The sequence below is a fragment of the Spodoptera frugiperda genome, chromosome 11 (genome assembly GCF_023101765.2).
Source record: "Spodoptera frugiperda isolate SF20-4 chromosome 11, AGI-APGP_CSIRO_Sfru_2.0, whole genome shotgun sequence".
Taxonomy (NCBI): Eukaryota; Metazoa; Arthropoda; class Insecta; order Lepidoptera; family Noctuidae; genus Spodoptera; species Spodoptera frugiperda.
In genome coordinates, this window is record NC_064222.1 from 9136961 (window position 1) to 9152268 (window position 15308).

Below are 15308 nucleotides of genomic sequence, written 5' to 3' on the forward strand. Positions count from 1 at the left end.
CAATCCCCGAATCCCTAACAATCCTCAAATTCCTAAACTTCTAATGTTTTGGGTGTTCATGAGCGGCGCCGATTGCTTACCATCAGGTGATAAGTCTGCTACGTTACCGGCTTATCCCATAAAAAATAAGATTTTACGCTATCGTTTTACAATTTAAAATAGGCACCTACATATTTAGTGTTAATTTATATTTACTTAAGTCTATAAGGTAATTAAATAAAATACCATTAATATTGATAAATACTAAAAATTACTCAAAGGACTAGATCGAGGCCTCATTCTAGGTTTCATTGTATTAATTCACCTATTTAGATATTTAATTAAAATACAATTCATAATAAAATTATGTATAATTAACCAATACCGCCTTAAAATAGATCTAATAGGCAATTTGTACGATCTGTCATTCCATTCTATGTTTAGGCATTGAAATAATTATGAAATCTTGTGTCCTTTCTGTCATACTATATGTAGCTGGCAATACGAATTAGGTAAACCCGTAAACGCCTACACAATATGCGTAAAACTGACTACAGTCCCGCTACAGCCTACCCTTTTTTAAACCAAGGGAAACCTTAAAAAGGCGCCTAGCTTTAGAAAAATTACTGAGGAAACTATGTTTTTACCTCATCTAAAACCTACCCAATGGTACCTGTCCTCCTCACACCCAGCCATCGCAGGAGACACAGCGATCGTCGGGGAACGCGTGACGATCTCTGGCCACCGTATGTGTGGGTTTACGGTGAGCAAGGGTAGCTCGCCGCCCGACCAGAACCAAACCCGTGCGTACGACAAGGGCCAGACTACTACCACCAGACCTAGGTTCAGTAGGGCTGATGCTCAATCTAGAGCTGCGGATAAAGTAAAGAAGGAGAATGAACGGGGTGGTTTTTATTCAGTAAAAATCTGCCACTCCCTCTCACTTCGCCCAAGATGGGAGAAGTCATTGTCATTGCACGATTTTCCCCACACAAAAACAAAAAAAGGGTACACTGTGTATCCTCAAGAACAACCTTGGAACTCCCACGGTGTGACGTCCGTAACGGCTCATCCTTAGTGAGAACTTTTTTTGAGGGGGAAACATCATCTAATGACTTCTCCCACCCCGATTCAACCCGACTAAAAACCATCCTGTTCCTGAGCCCTGGCATCACTAGCAGGACCTGCGCCTCTCTTGATCCCCACTGTACAAGTGTACACATTACATGAGATTCCCGTACCACCGTCTCCCCAAGGTACACAACTGGCCATAAAATTATCTATGTGTGCGTGTGTTAAGAAACAAATAAAAGGTTATAAAAAGGCTTCTATTGATGTAATATAAACTAGTAGTGATTAAGGTCGCACACAAAATAGATGTGAAATAAAAATAAACAAATTGACTGTTAGAAATAAAATTTATGTGACGTTGGAAAATTTTGGACGATTTTGGCAAAATGAGCTCTATACAAAATCCTTTACTAAATATCACTCCAGATATAGTGAATAGTATAAGAAAGATTTATAATCTGGATGATCCGAAAAGGTTGAATGAAGCCATTAAAATTCTAGAACATTGGATACAGAAGCAACCTCATATAGTCAAGAAGGATTTTGGTAAGTAAAAGTACGCTTGCAAGTATTAAAAAACAATATTCGAAATGTCACAAACGATAGTTTGCTCTTGAGTCTTGTGCAATTGCATTTACGACGTTATTTTTATTTAATTTAAGCTCTAAATTAGAACAGTGTTATTCAAAATGGTAATCGTATCAATATTGACGAGTCATTATTTTTAGATGTTGTAACAGATTGATTAGTGAAAACAATAATTTATTTGTGACTAGTTGACCCGGCAAACTTCGTACCGCCCCGAACATATTTTTCTCACGCTTTAATCTTGCCCTGGACTTCCACAAATAATGCATGACCAACATTTCCTAAATCGGTCTAGTGATCCATATTAAAGTATTGTTGTGTTTGTATTTTTTGCATTCAATAGGCTGCAAAATTATTTGATTGATTTCATAGATACTATACCATATTTTTATATTCTTGCTATAATTTCGTGAAATATACCTAACTTCATTGAAAATTTCCACCATCCGTGAGTCATTGCAGAGTGCCATTTGAAAACTAGTGCTGGGCTCATTGGGCTTATGAGCCCTATACCTACTAGCTAATGTCAAATGAATACTTTTCTTTTTTCTTCTTCTTTCTTTCTTACTGACTAAAAACCTCCCCGTTCCTACTTCTGATCTTCGAGCCACGGCAACCCGGCAATTGCCGGCAGTTCCACAGTTGTGGAAGATTTAACATTTTCCAGAGTTCCAGACTCGTGCATCAGCCCTATTGGAACCCACTTAGGTGCTCCGATGGCTCTTTGATGCAGCTAATCAGTTCTATCATATCATATCCTGAAACAATAAAGCTATAAAAAAAAAATAATGAAGTTTTACGATTGAAAGATCGCCTTGTCTAGATAAACGGCTGTTGTTTCTATTTTTAGATTTTTCTTAGTATGTCTATATTTTCCACTAATAAACATGTCTGGCTTGAAACCAGATTGGATAGTTTTGACTGTAAAATCAAGCAATGTAATAAAATGTTAGCAACCAGAATCTGACACTCCCTTTTACTTCTTCTTAAGTAATAATAGTAATATGATTTTGCCCCCTTAAACTTGAACCCCCCGCCCTTGAACCGACCAGTAGTGAGTGGAAAATTTCCCTTCAACAGCCTTCTTTTTGACAGCCAAAGATGTAAAATTAATTAAATAAATTATATTTCCTACGTCATTGTCAGACTACATGTACTTCGATCGATAACCAGTAAAACCTGATCAAACAATTATCGATAAGTAAATTTCCGTATTATATCTTTTTTTAGCTATTAATCTACTCCGAGAGTGCTATATTTAGCTGAGGAGGTCTCGTGACCCATAATTAATTAAGATGATAATGATGATCATTCACCCAGTTTTTGTTATGGTCCCTATACTTGATTTTTATGTGAATTTTTACCATTAATTTTATTACAATAATATACCTAAATAAATATGTTTAACTAGCAGCTACCCGCGACTTTAGGATTTTAAATTATTTGAATTTTCTTTGCTATAAACCTCACGGAGCCGACCTTTACGACGAATGCAAAACCATGGTAATCGGTTCTGGAGTTATAAAGTCAGGAAGGAAAACCCGACTTATTTTTATACTAGCTACTTCCGTGCGGTTTCACCCGCACTGCTTGGTTCTTATTGATCGTGGCGTGATGTTTTATAGCCTATAGCCTTCCTCGATAAATGGTCTAGTCAACACAAAAAGAATTTTTCAAATCGAACCAGTAGTTCCTGAGATTAGCGCGTTCAAACAAACAAACAAACTCTTCAGCTTTATAATATAATATTAGTATAGATTATAGAAGATTAGTATGTCTTGCGTATTCTACCAGTTCCGGGGTACATTTACATTTTTGGTAGTTTTTATTTTGCAAGACCAGTTGTTAGTTTAGGTTTTTAGTGATTGCAATTTCTCCCTCTTCGTGACCACAGATCAATCTTATTTTTAATGATAATTTTCTCGAAGAATGCAGACTTCAGGATGCTACTTGTACCTTTAACCTTCATAGATAAAGTAAGAATAATAAAATTACACCTAATTATGATTACAATTAGGTGCAATTTTTAATTAACACGATTCTTGTAAATGCTCGTCATTATTCTCAATCAACATCTCAGTTCCGTTTTAATTATGCACATGTTACTTTCCCGCGGTTTCGTCCGCTTAGTTTAATGTTTTATAGCCTACACAAAAATCATTTTTCAAATTAAACACGCTGAAAATACTGAACGGATTTAGTTTAAATCTGGTATACAGACAGGGTATTAGCTTTATTTGTGCCTGCTACATATTTGAACAAGAAATGGCTATTCGATCGTTTGAAAATCGTAAAGCTGGTGATGCACTTAAAGAAAATGGAGTTGCAAAATAAATATAAAATCACACTAATATCTTCTACATACCTATAAAAATCTTCTGTTGGTTAGTCTCGCTAAAACTCGAGAACGGCTAGACTGATTTGGCTAGTTTTCGTTTTGAATTAAGTATTTGTGCACTGCAGGTCCTAAAGGTGTGAAAAAAATGTTTGGGGCGGTACGAAGTTTTTCGGGTCAGCTAGCTATAAATGTGGAAGTTTATTTGTTTGGAAGTTTGTCCGCCATTCACGCTGAAACTACTGAACGAATTTTGATGAAGCTGACTTCTTTGATAGGTTACTTTTTATCCCACAGGAATGCAGGCGAAGTCACTGGCAGAAGCTAATAATAAATAATATTATAATGTTTTCAGATAAGCGGTTTTTAGAAACAGCTCTCATAACATGCAAGGGGTCTGTGGAAAAGGCGAAGAAACAAATCGATACTTTATGTACTATGAAAACTATGGTACCCAAGTTCTTTGTACCGTACAATTTGAAGACTGAATTGCCAACAGCTTTGGAAAAAGTGTAAGTTATAATAATATTCCAGTTTCGTAGTGGTTGTCTGAGCGCATTTTATTCTAAAATTTTAATTTAAATCATCGAGTCAAATTGAGTCATTAACCGAATCGATATTTAGAAAAATTGATTAACTAACCAATCGATATTTTGAACGTGGAATTTATTTACATAGTGCAAACTGGTGATTGCTAAGGGTGCTTTTCCTCCAGAGATGGGCTTTGTAGCTATGCCAAGACTGATATAATAAACGTAATGACGATGTAATAGCTAAGCTATTAAACTATAATTATGATCGTATCTACTAATACTAAGCTATGTAGATATGTATGCGATGTGTCTACCCTCCTAGGGAAGCCATCTACAGCACGCATCTTTCCATATAAAAACAACAAATACCGCAGTCAATATTAAAATTAGCCTTTAACTTGTTTTGCTTATTTATTTTTATTCATATACATACACATATTCATACATATTATACAACATTGCTTTGACGTAAAAGTGGTACATTAATTTTGACCTAGACCTAACCGCTTATTTTACTTAACCGGTTTACAATTGACTTTGCCCTTGATCTACAAATAAAACACCAAAATAGATGAACAGTAACCTTAGAACGAGTTTATTTTACTTTTAAGTAAACGAAACAAGAGCGCGTCCGACGCTCTGATTGGCCGGCGCGGATAAACCAACCAATCAGAGCGCCGAACGAGTGAGCCTTTTGATTAGTTGATTGAAAGTAAAGGAAACTCGTAATAAGGCTGCAGATATTGATGACTATTATCGGTGACATAAACGGGATTTAATTTGGTAGTCTGTTCCGTGTAAGGTATGACCTTAGCTTAATAATTTGTTTCAATGTGTTAGTTAATTCTGTCTTAACCTTTGAGCCTTTTTCGAGTTAATCGCTTTAATGGTAAAAGTGGTAGGTGTTTCAAATGTGGGAGAGCCATGCTTCGGCACGAATGGGCCGGCTCGACCAGAGTGATACCACAGCCTTAGAGAAAACACGAAGTGAAACAATGCTTGCGTTGTGTTAGACTCGGCATGTTCAATTATTTTTTTGAAACGAGAAAGTTATCCTATAATTTCTCTCTCCTTGAGTGAGGCGAGACAGAGTGTCAGACTCTTACTCATTAAAAACCACTCCGTTTGTTCTGCTGCTTTGAGGCCGAGCCCCGGTAACCTGTTACGTTGTCCGCAGCTCCAGGCCTATAATTGTACCTACTATTTTTTCATTTCGGAGAACATCCTGGATTGACATTATAAGAGCATTTTTTCATTTATTATATTTCATCATTTCGTTATGTTCCTTACAGATGGCATATCCCGCTTCCAAAATTGACAGAAGATTACTGCAGAATAGTTTGGATCAAATCATTCTCCAACGATTTCACTCCTGATGACTTGTTGCAGTTTTTCCAATACTCTATTATTGTAAGTAAATAAAATAGTTATAAGGTTTGATTCTTTGAAGTTGAACAAGAACTATACAGGGTATAAACCCTACAATATTTTTTGTAATTTTATAGTTTTTGGTTTGGTGTTATTCATGCAATATTAGCCTTAAGCAGTTGATTATAACTATTTTAACATACCTAAAATAAACATTGAATTCCTTAGTTTTTGAAAATAAAACTATAGGTTTTTTTGTGTGTGCGGTTCAACTTTATGACTCTGATTCTATGATCTCTAGTTGATTTATACACCTATTAGGCTATGATGGAACTGATATACGTAGTGTGGTATAAAAGTCCCTAAAATTAAAATGAAAAAAAGAGGTGTGATTTTAGTAGGTAGTAGATAATAGAGAATAGTCTCCACTGTAAATGAGAAGAACCTGAGATAATTAAACTTGAAAGGTATCTAACAATAATTAGACAACTAAGTAAGCAAAAAGTAGCTCGACCTGGTGACTTGCACGGGTTTTATAGTCATAATAATTGTAAAATTACACGAAGATAAATAAATAAAAGAAACGAGGAATATTACATTAATAAGCACCTATAAACTTAAGAACAATGCATCAAGAAATTCCCATTATAATTAATATACAAGTATAGGTAGTGACGTCTATGTATATTTTGCTTATCTACTTGAAAAATTTGTCCTTGAGTATAATATGGGTTTAAGAAATATATAAAAAAATTAATTATCCTCAAATTAGAGTGTCTGGCACAAAACAGAAAATATTTATAGTAGATCAATGATTAGGATTAATAGTGTATTGAGCAGCAGTCATGCTAGCAGAGCTAAAGAGGAAACGACGTATGTGAGGGAACGAACCTCATCTCGCTCCAGCCGTCCTGGGAGACACTCAGGGCATCAGGGATCGCGAGACAATCTCTAGTTACCATGTCTGCAAACGGCAAGCAAAGGTAGCTCGCCACCCGATCAGACCCAAGCGTACGGCGCCTTGCGTTCCGCGCGCACTTTTAAGAGCCATTAGACCACCCCAAATAGGGTCTAGTAGAGCTGATGCCCGATACGGATCCGCGGAAGACTTAAAGGGTTGCCGGGGCTCCAGCTCGAAAAGCAGGCATAGGAACGGGGTGGTTTTTAGTTTATAAAAGTCTGACACTCCTTCTCGCCTCGCCCTAGGCGAGAGAAGTCATTAGAAAAGAGTTACGTATAGTGGATGCAAGTAGTCGAGTGGAGTTGTAAGGGCATTTTTCGATCTTTGTAACTTATGAGTCGAATATTTTCTATATGTTTTTTTTAATCTTTATTTAATTAATTAGAGGGTTTAGTCACACAATGATTATGTCACCCTCATATTAATTAACTTTAACATAACACACACACACAGATGAACATTAACATAAAAGAACTTAATATCTATTAACAATAGTGTTTTTTGATAGTAGGTACAACATTCTTGATTCTATGTATGTATTAAAGATAGCTATTTACCTGTTTCTTTCTCTAGTATCTAATAATATTTAAAACGTTGTTTGTTTTTTTATTTCCAGCTTTCTGAATACATTCGAGCTCATGACTACGTCAATGGTTTCGTGATAATAGTTGACTATCGCGATTGGAACATGTTCAAATTGATTACAAGAATGACTACTCCTGACGTTCAGCCGTTTATCAACGTTTTAATTGTAAGTATCTATACTTACCTACTTGTATTATGGACCTTACTTACTATAGTTTTTTAGCTGAGCTTGCTTATCTCTGTAACTGCCGATTTTGTGTCGAATAAAATATAATCAGATAGATTTTTGCCAGTTCGACCGGAGAGAAACAACGCTTGCGTTGTATGAGTGAGGTTACCCCACCGGCCCAACTACCCCCGTCCCAATCCCCGATTCCCCAATAACCTTTAAATCCCTAATCCCCAAAAGGCCGGTAACGCACTAATAACGCCAATGGTGGTTCGGGTGTCCATACTATAAAAAATAGTCACACCACACAATCAAGCAATTCAAGCAATTTCAATGACCTAATATTAGTATTTTGGTATAGTAATAAAGTTTAAAATTAAATGAAACTAGATGTTTCATGTACTTTTCAGTAAAGTAATACAAACATTTATTATTTTCAGAAAGGCTACGGTGGACGATTGAAAAGTTTGCATATAATAACTGAATCGAAAGCAGTGGAACTTCTTGTGGCGACTGTCAGGCAAATGATAAGTGAGAAGCTTGGTAACAGAATACAAGTACACAAGACAATAGAAGATCTACACGAGGTAGTGAATAAAGATCTTCTTCCAGAAGAGTTTGGAGGAAAACAGAAGTCTTGTGAGAAGATACAGGGTACGAATGTATTATAATTTCCCAAAGACGGTATTATTTTGTATAAATATAAAAATAGATCGAATTTTCCTTCCTGTCGCTATAACCCCAGAACGCACGAACCGATTTCCACGGTTTTTCATTCGTTGGAAAGGTTACGCCAGGTTAACAGCAAGGAAAATTCAGGAAAATGTCGTGGTGGCGAAACGGAGTTCGCCGGGTGCTAGTTTTGTATATTGATAATATTCTTTGCTTTTTTCTTTCGATCTGTTCTTATCAGAATCTTGTCCATTAAAACTTGTGCATGCCTCTTTTCAAGAGAATATTATAGGATTTTACATGGATGTCCTGTACTTAGTTTCATCATTATTATTTCCGCTCCTTTTCTTCATTCATTGTTATAGTGTAATAGTTTATTTTGATGTTAAATTTGTGCAATACAAGTATTTTAATCTGACTATACAAAACTTAGTAGGTACCTTTTAAGAGCCCTTGTTTCAACCCTGGTCCATTCGAACAAAATGTAATTTCAATGTGTAAACTTAATAATTTTCTTTTCTATTACAGCTGAATTAGTGGATGAATTGTCTTCTGAGAAACACATAGAGTATTTGAAGGTAATGTCCAAAGCCTGCACGGATGAGACCAAACGTAACACGGGAAAGTTCAACGAAGAATACATGGGCATGCCTGGGTCATTCAGGAATTTAACTGTCGACTAATTGTATTGGAAATATTCACTATTTACTATTGTTATTAGATTCTATTTGTATATTTTCTATTTAATAAATATAAGAAGACATTCTTTGTTAATGGTATAAGCCAGTAACAGAGTAATCAATCGCCGTCGCCCATGGACACCAGAAACACCAGAGGCGTTACAAGTACGTTGCTGGCCTTTTGGTGGTTAAGGATTTAAGGGTAATTGGGGAAATCGGAGATTGAGAAGATTGGGAAGGGGGTAATTGGGCCTCCGATAACCTGACTCACACAACGCAAACGTTGTTTCACGTCGGTTTTCTGGGAGGCCGTGGTATCACTCCGGTCGAGCCGGCCCATTCGTGCCGAAGCACGGCTCTCCCACACTTTTAAATTAATCTTAATAACAGAGTAACGTGCGTCAATCTGAGTGGCAATTAACGATTGGTTCAAGGACACATGCTACTTGCGACCTTTAAATACATTGTATATTTACATAATTATAATATAACTTAACCTCTCTACTCTTGTCTGATTAGTTGATTAATAGGCTATTAATCAACTATATATATTATATAGTTAATTTTAATATAAGAATTGTAAATAAACTTGATGATAAATTCGAACATGTAATACGATTCCTACAACCTATTAGTATGTATTATCCTAAACTAGCTTTAACCAGCGGTTTCACCCACGTTCCCTTGGATTAGGATACTACCCTTTTATCATTACACCATATCCGAGCCTTAAAAACTAAGCACCTCTGCTCAAGCATAACGTGCTATATAAATGCGCCGCCTCAAAGTTGCTGTGCAAGGAAGATGCGCAGCTCAAGTATGCAATGTATCGATAGTAGGGAAGCCATGCATAGCACTCGTCCATAACTCGCATCTTTCATATAAAACATAGCTTATCTGAGTTCGTTTCCACCAGTGCTAAGCTATGTGTACCAATGAATATGATTGATGGAAGCCAAACGCATCCACAGCAACGTAGCATAGCACATCTCTGGTAGAAAAATACTCTAAATCTTCAGAGAATAATAGACCATGCTACGTCACATCGTAAGTTCTACCGATAGATAAACATCACAATTAGTTCAGATATCAAACAACCCATTAAATCTATGGACATAAATACTTTATGACATGTAATACCGTAAATAAAAGTCATTAACTTAAGTAGCCATAAAATGGAAACGATGCAACTTTATCTTTCATTCTTTTCATTAATATACTGTAGACAATATCTTTGAAGATAATTTCGAATCCCTGTTGCCACTGCTGACCAAAGACCAGTTAAAACTGTACAGTTAAATCGTAAAATGTGTAGTTACTTTAAGTTCTGGGCAAAGTAAAAGTATATTATAAAAAAAAATTATGTGTTAATCTCGATAGGTAAAACGGACCCTAAAATAATTGTATTCGTAATCTCACCCTTTATTCAAATTCATGGAACTTACAGCATAACTAATAAAAGGTATACACTTTTCTTACATACACTTTGTAAAAGTTTGTTTATTTAGATGTTTGTCCGTCGATCACGCTGAAACTACTGAACGGATTTTGATGAAAAAGCAACCACTGCGATCACAGATAATAACAATTAACCGACGCCCCACAAAGGAGAATAACCAAAATAGTATGGGCACTGGTAAAAAAAAGTTGCTGCCCCCAGGGTTGACTCTTTGTTGGTGGGTTAATACTGTTGGACAATGTGTGCAAATGCAAATTAAATTCCAATCCACAAAAAAACCCTAAACATTAAACCCTTAACTACATCATGCATTCCAAAATAATTCGTGCACACACCACAATAGGAACAATGGATGCCGGTATTAAGGTTAAGCGGTTCCTAATGGGGAGCAAGGCATTTCTCGTTAAAATCTGCTCCTCAAAGCATTGCTTTGAATAAAGGAAACCATGTTAATTGGTAATGCATATGAAACGCTATGGGATTATATTTTGAGGCAATTTGGAATGTAATTGGCGAGTGATATGGTTTCTTTTTCTTTGTCTTATGGTAAGTATAATTGTCTTTGTAAAGTGAGTGTGAGTATAAATATATACGGGTTTGGTTCTGGAGGTGAAGATTATAGGTCAATTGAGTGGAGTTGCTTAATTTTAAACTGTCAGGCACGGCTTCATAAAAAACCGACGTGAAACAACGCATGCGTTGTGTTATTGTTATTGGAAGCTCAATTACTCCCTTTTCAATCCCGATTCCCCGACAACTCTTATATTCCTAACCCCCAAAAGGCCAACAAAGCACTTCTAACGTTTCTGGTGTTTTGGGTGTCCATAGACGGCGGTGATTACTTACCATTAGGTGATAAAAAACTTAGCTAACTTAACGAATACCATAATAATATAAAAAATTGTCACACCTAAAGAACCTGTGTCTAAAAAACGTTGTGGAAATAGTACCCATTTGTTTGTGCATCATATTATAATTAAAGTGAGATATTGCAAGCTAGGTTTTACTTAATAAAGAACTAATTTTCTCAGTAATGAAGAAGAAATTTTAGTTATATCTGCTAATTAGAAGGTACTTACTGCAGTTGCAGTTTCTTCTAGGTCCATATTATGAAAATATTTGCATTGCAAACCTTGTAATATTGCTGAACTCATTTCAACGTGAAAGTTGAACAAAATATCTTAAGTTACTCTTTTACTGAACTTTTCATGCAAATGCAGTAACTGCAACTCATGAATGCTGTATGAATCACACTATCACACTAATATTATAAATGTGAAAGTTTGTTTGTTTGGATGTTTATCCGTCAATAATATATACATTATACAAACAGAATAATATGAGCTGACTTAGGTGATAGGATACATTTTATCCCATGGAAATGTGGGCGAAGTCGCTGGCAGAAGCTAGTTGATAATGATTAATATGCTTCATACCTTTTATCTTCTGTAGAGCTAGACTGAACTTTATAAAACTACTAAATAACTACACTTTGCGAAAAACGTTTAATGTTGTATAGGTTAAAAGTAAGTTTGGCTGTTGGGCAAAAAAAACGTACACATTCAAAATTCTTAGTAATAGTATGAAATCTAGAAACTCAACTATCTATCAAAATCAGGTGTCATACTAAAAATGCACCCATTTCCACTTATTTTACGAGTGCCAAATACCTAATCTATACATATAATAAAATCGTAGAAAAGTGCTGTCTGTACATTGAAAATAAAAATAAAAAAAATAGCAGGGGTTATTGTTATGTCGATGTCGAACCCAAAAATGTAATTAACTTTTTTTGTCTGTTTGTCTGTTTGTCTGTTTGTCTGTTTGTCTGTTTGTCTGTTTGTCTGTTTGTCTGTTCGTCTGTGCGCGCTAATCTCAGAAACGGCTGATCCGAGTTGGATGCGGTTTTCACGGATATATTGTGGGATGCTTAAATTTACATTTAGTGTTTGTTTCATGTCAATCGGTTCATAAATAAAAAAGTTATGTCAAATTAAAGAATCACGTCGAACATTCTATGCTTATACCATTAATCTCCGCAACTATTTGACGGATTTGGTTGAAATTTGGTACAGATATAGTTTACAAAGAAAATGCTCTAACGGAGTATAGATAATTCTATGTCGATCGTTACACGACTTCGGTTCATGTTATTGTTTTAATTCATCGAAAAAAGTAAATAAATAGTAAAAAGGTATGAAAAAAATAATATCAATATAATTAAACTTTTAGTACGGTACAAAGAAAATGCCCGAACGGAGTATAAATAAATAATCCAAGTTGTCTTTATCCTCGATAGATGGCGTTGGGATCGAAATAGATCGCGCTATGGTTTCGTTACATTCATTTGGTTGGGTATCGGCCGAGCGCTTCGGTACTATCGTAGAAAAAGTGTATTATCAGTCGTATGATTATTTGTCTGTAGTGGTCCTGCTGTTTCGTATATTCTAAATTGGTTTCGTTGTATTTGTCAATTAATAAGTTTATTTGTTGGGTTTTCCTGGTTTTTTGGTTAAACTATTTAACGTAGGTTTAGTTTGATATCGATTATTAGTAGTTACTGTAGTTAGTTTTTTTAATAAAATTGTAAGTCTAATTTATAAATTAATTAGATTAGATTTAAGTCGTTTCTTTTAAATTATTTAGTTTAAGCTTGGTTATTATAGCATAGAGGATAGGTTGTAATATAGTTTCTTTTTTAATTGTTATAAATTCGTAATTCGTAGCTTTCTTTAGTTTTAAGTTAGTTTAAGTCCGTTTTTAAACTATTTTTTCAATGCCCTAAGTGAGTATACATCTATTAAATTCAAACGCAGAGCTCATTATGTTGATTTTTGAAGAGTTCCCTGGAATATCTTCTACATCTCATTTTTGAAGAGATCCCGCGAGATCGGGAACTATGTGGTTAAAACCAAAAATTTGCCGGAAGTCACTATTCCACGCGAACGAAGTCGCGGGCAAAAGCTATATTAGAATAAATCTATAGAAGGTTCAATTCTGTACATTGAAAATATTGAAAGAATAAATAGCAGGGGGTGTTACTGGATCGATACCAAACCCAAATATGTGATTCATTTTTTTTGTCTGTCTGTCTGTATGTTCAGGCATCACGTAAAAACTAACGGTTCGATTTCGATGAAACTTGGTATAATTATACCTTATTATTTTGGGCATAAAATAGGATACTTTTTATCCTGGATAAATACGTAGAATAAAAATCTTTATTTTTCAGTTTTATTCTACAGAACGCGAGCTCAACAGCAGTAGCTCAATAGAGGGATCTCCTTAATTATTATGGGCCTCGCCGTATTTGGGTCCAATAGATATTTATAAGATGTCATTGTCAGAGTTACTCAAAATTGAGAAATAAAACTTCCCCGCGAAGACCGACATCCGCGCGGACGGAGTCGCGGGCGGAAGCTAGTATAAACTTTTAAATTCCTGCACAATACAGCACCATCTTACTTACCATACCAATAATTTAAACACCACTACACTCTTGCTACTAAATAACACGTTCAACAATGCTATTTAGTACAAAGCGCTGTAAGGAACCATTAAAATCATTTGCCTTGCAAAATGCTGCTAAAAAGATGTGCATATTTTTCCTGAAGTCCGTTAAGTTTTAGTTGCAAGCTATTTTCGTTCTTTTAGTGTTAAAAATACAGTGGCTTTCTCCTTGTTTTTGTCGAATAGTAGTAAATGTTAGTCAGACTTCTGGTAATAACTTAGTAGAATATAATAAGGGCATTGTATATGAGACACATATGTACCTGGTTAATACATACAATGTTGTTATTGTTTTTGGTTCAACGGTAGATATATCACCATTGTACTTTTTTGGTTGGTGTTGTAAGAACCAACTAGGAGCCTGTATGAATATAGATCGAGTTAGAGTAATGGCAAGGTTACAGACATCCGAAACTCCAGAGGCATCAGGATTGGTTGAGGATTGGTGGGAATTCATGGAGTGGGGAGATTGTATAGGGGCGTAATTGGGCCTTCAGTAACCTCACTTACACAACGAAACACAACACAAACATCGTTTTACGCCAGTTTTCTGTAAGTCCGAGGTCAAGTCGCCAATCGTGCATACGCACGGCTCTGCCAAATATCATGGCATGAAACAGGCTCTTCTACTGTCAGTATTATGCCATATCATATTATCTTATTCCTCTGTACCCCAATTTTTCACCACCAAAAAATAAAACTCACGGTGTTAAGATTGCAAATATCTCTGAAGGTATAACCAGATCGGGTGATCACATCGAAATATCATACAACGCTACATCGACAATTTCATCTCATGAATTTTAAAAAGGAAATTTCCCTTCAACTCACCTGTTGCATGGCAGGCGAAGTTCAGAAGTATAATATTGTTTTAAAGTTTAGATAAAGGGTGTTTCTGGGATATGGTTCGGCGACAAAAGGATAAAGAGTGATTGATAGACATGTTATGTGGTTAGTCTAAGTTTTACTGAGATGTAAATATTAATGTGTGACAAATTCAAGGGTTAGATCAACACATATCTATTTTTATATGTATATCCAAATACGTATACCATTTTTTTAAACTATATCAGCAGGAGTCACCGGTATTTAAATCTTATGCAGTAAATAAATAAAATAATTATGTGGAATTCATTAAAATTATTTCTTAGCATAGCATAGTGTCAGCCCGTTCGGTCTAAAATTAACAAACTTTCATCCCCTTTTTCATTGCCTTGGGCAAAGAATCGATCAAAATCCTTTCTTAACTGATGCCTACGTCATAACATCTATCTGCATGCCAGATTTCAGCTCGATCTACCCAGTGGTTTGGGCTGTGCGTTAATAGATCACTTTGATAGTCTAGTCAGTCAGTCAGCTTTGCGTATTTTAGACTAGCAAACCCGGCGAACTCCGTTT

General features: G+C 35.5%; 2 protein-coding genes across 2 annotated transcripts in view; both read left to right on the top strand.

Annotated features, from left to right (window-relative positions):
- LOC118274759 (uncharacterized) overlaps positions 1-15308 on the top strand; it is a 380866-nt gene that overhangs the window by 229096 nt on the left and 136462 nt on the right. The window lies entirely within an intron of this gene.
- LOC118274761 (uncharacterized) lies at positions 1314-9026 on the top strand. The gene is made up of 6 exons (XM_035592460.2): positions 1314-1596; positions 4329-4485; positions 5799-5916; positions 7452-7586; positions 8030-8243; positions 8790-9026. Exons 1-6 carry the CDS (start codon positions 1437-1439, stop codon positions 8942-8944), a joined length of 939 nt encoding a protein of 312 aa, XP_035448353.2. The 5' UTR covers positions 1314-1436; the 3' UTR covers positions 8945-9026.

Excerpts from the sequence above, each read along its gene's own strand:
- LOC118274761 (XM_035592460.2), top strand. The coding sequence starts at position 1,437 with ATGAGCTCTATACAAAATCCTTTACTAAATATCACTCCAGATATAGTG. Across the intron at positions 4,486-5,798 it reads CCAACAGCTTTGGAAAAAGT|ATGGCATATCCCGCTTCCAA; the intron begins GTAAGTTATAAT and ends TGTTCCTTACAG. Across the intron at positions 5,917-7,451 it reads TTTTCCAATACTCTATTATT|CTTTCTGAATACATTCGAGC; the intron begins GTAAGTAAATAA and ends TTTTATTTCCAG.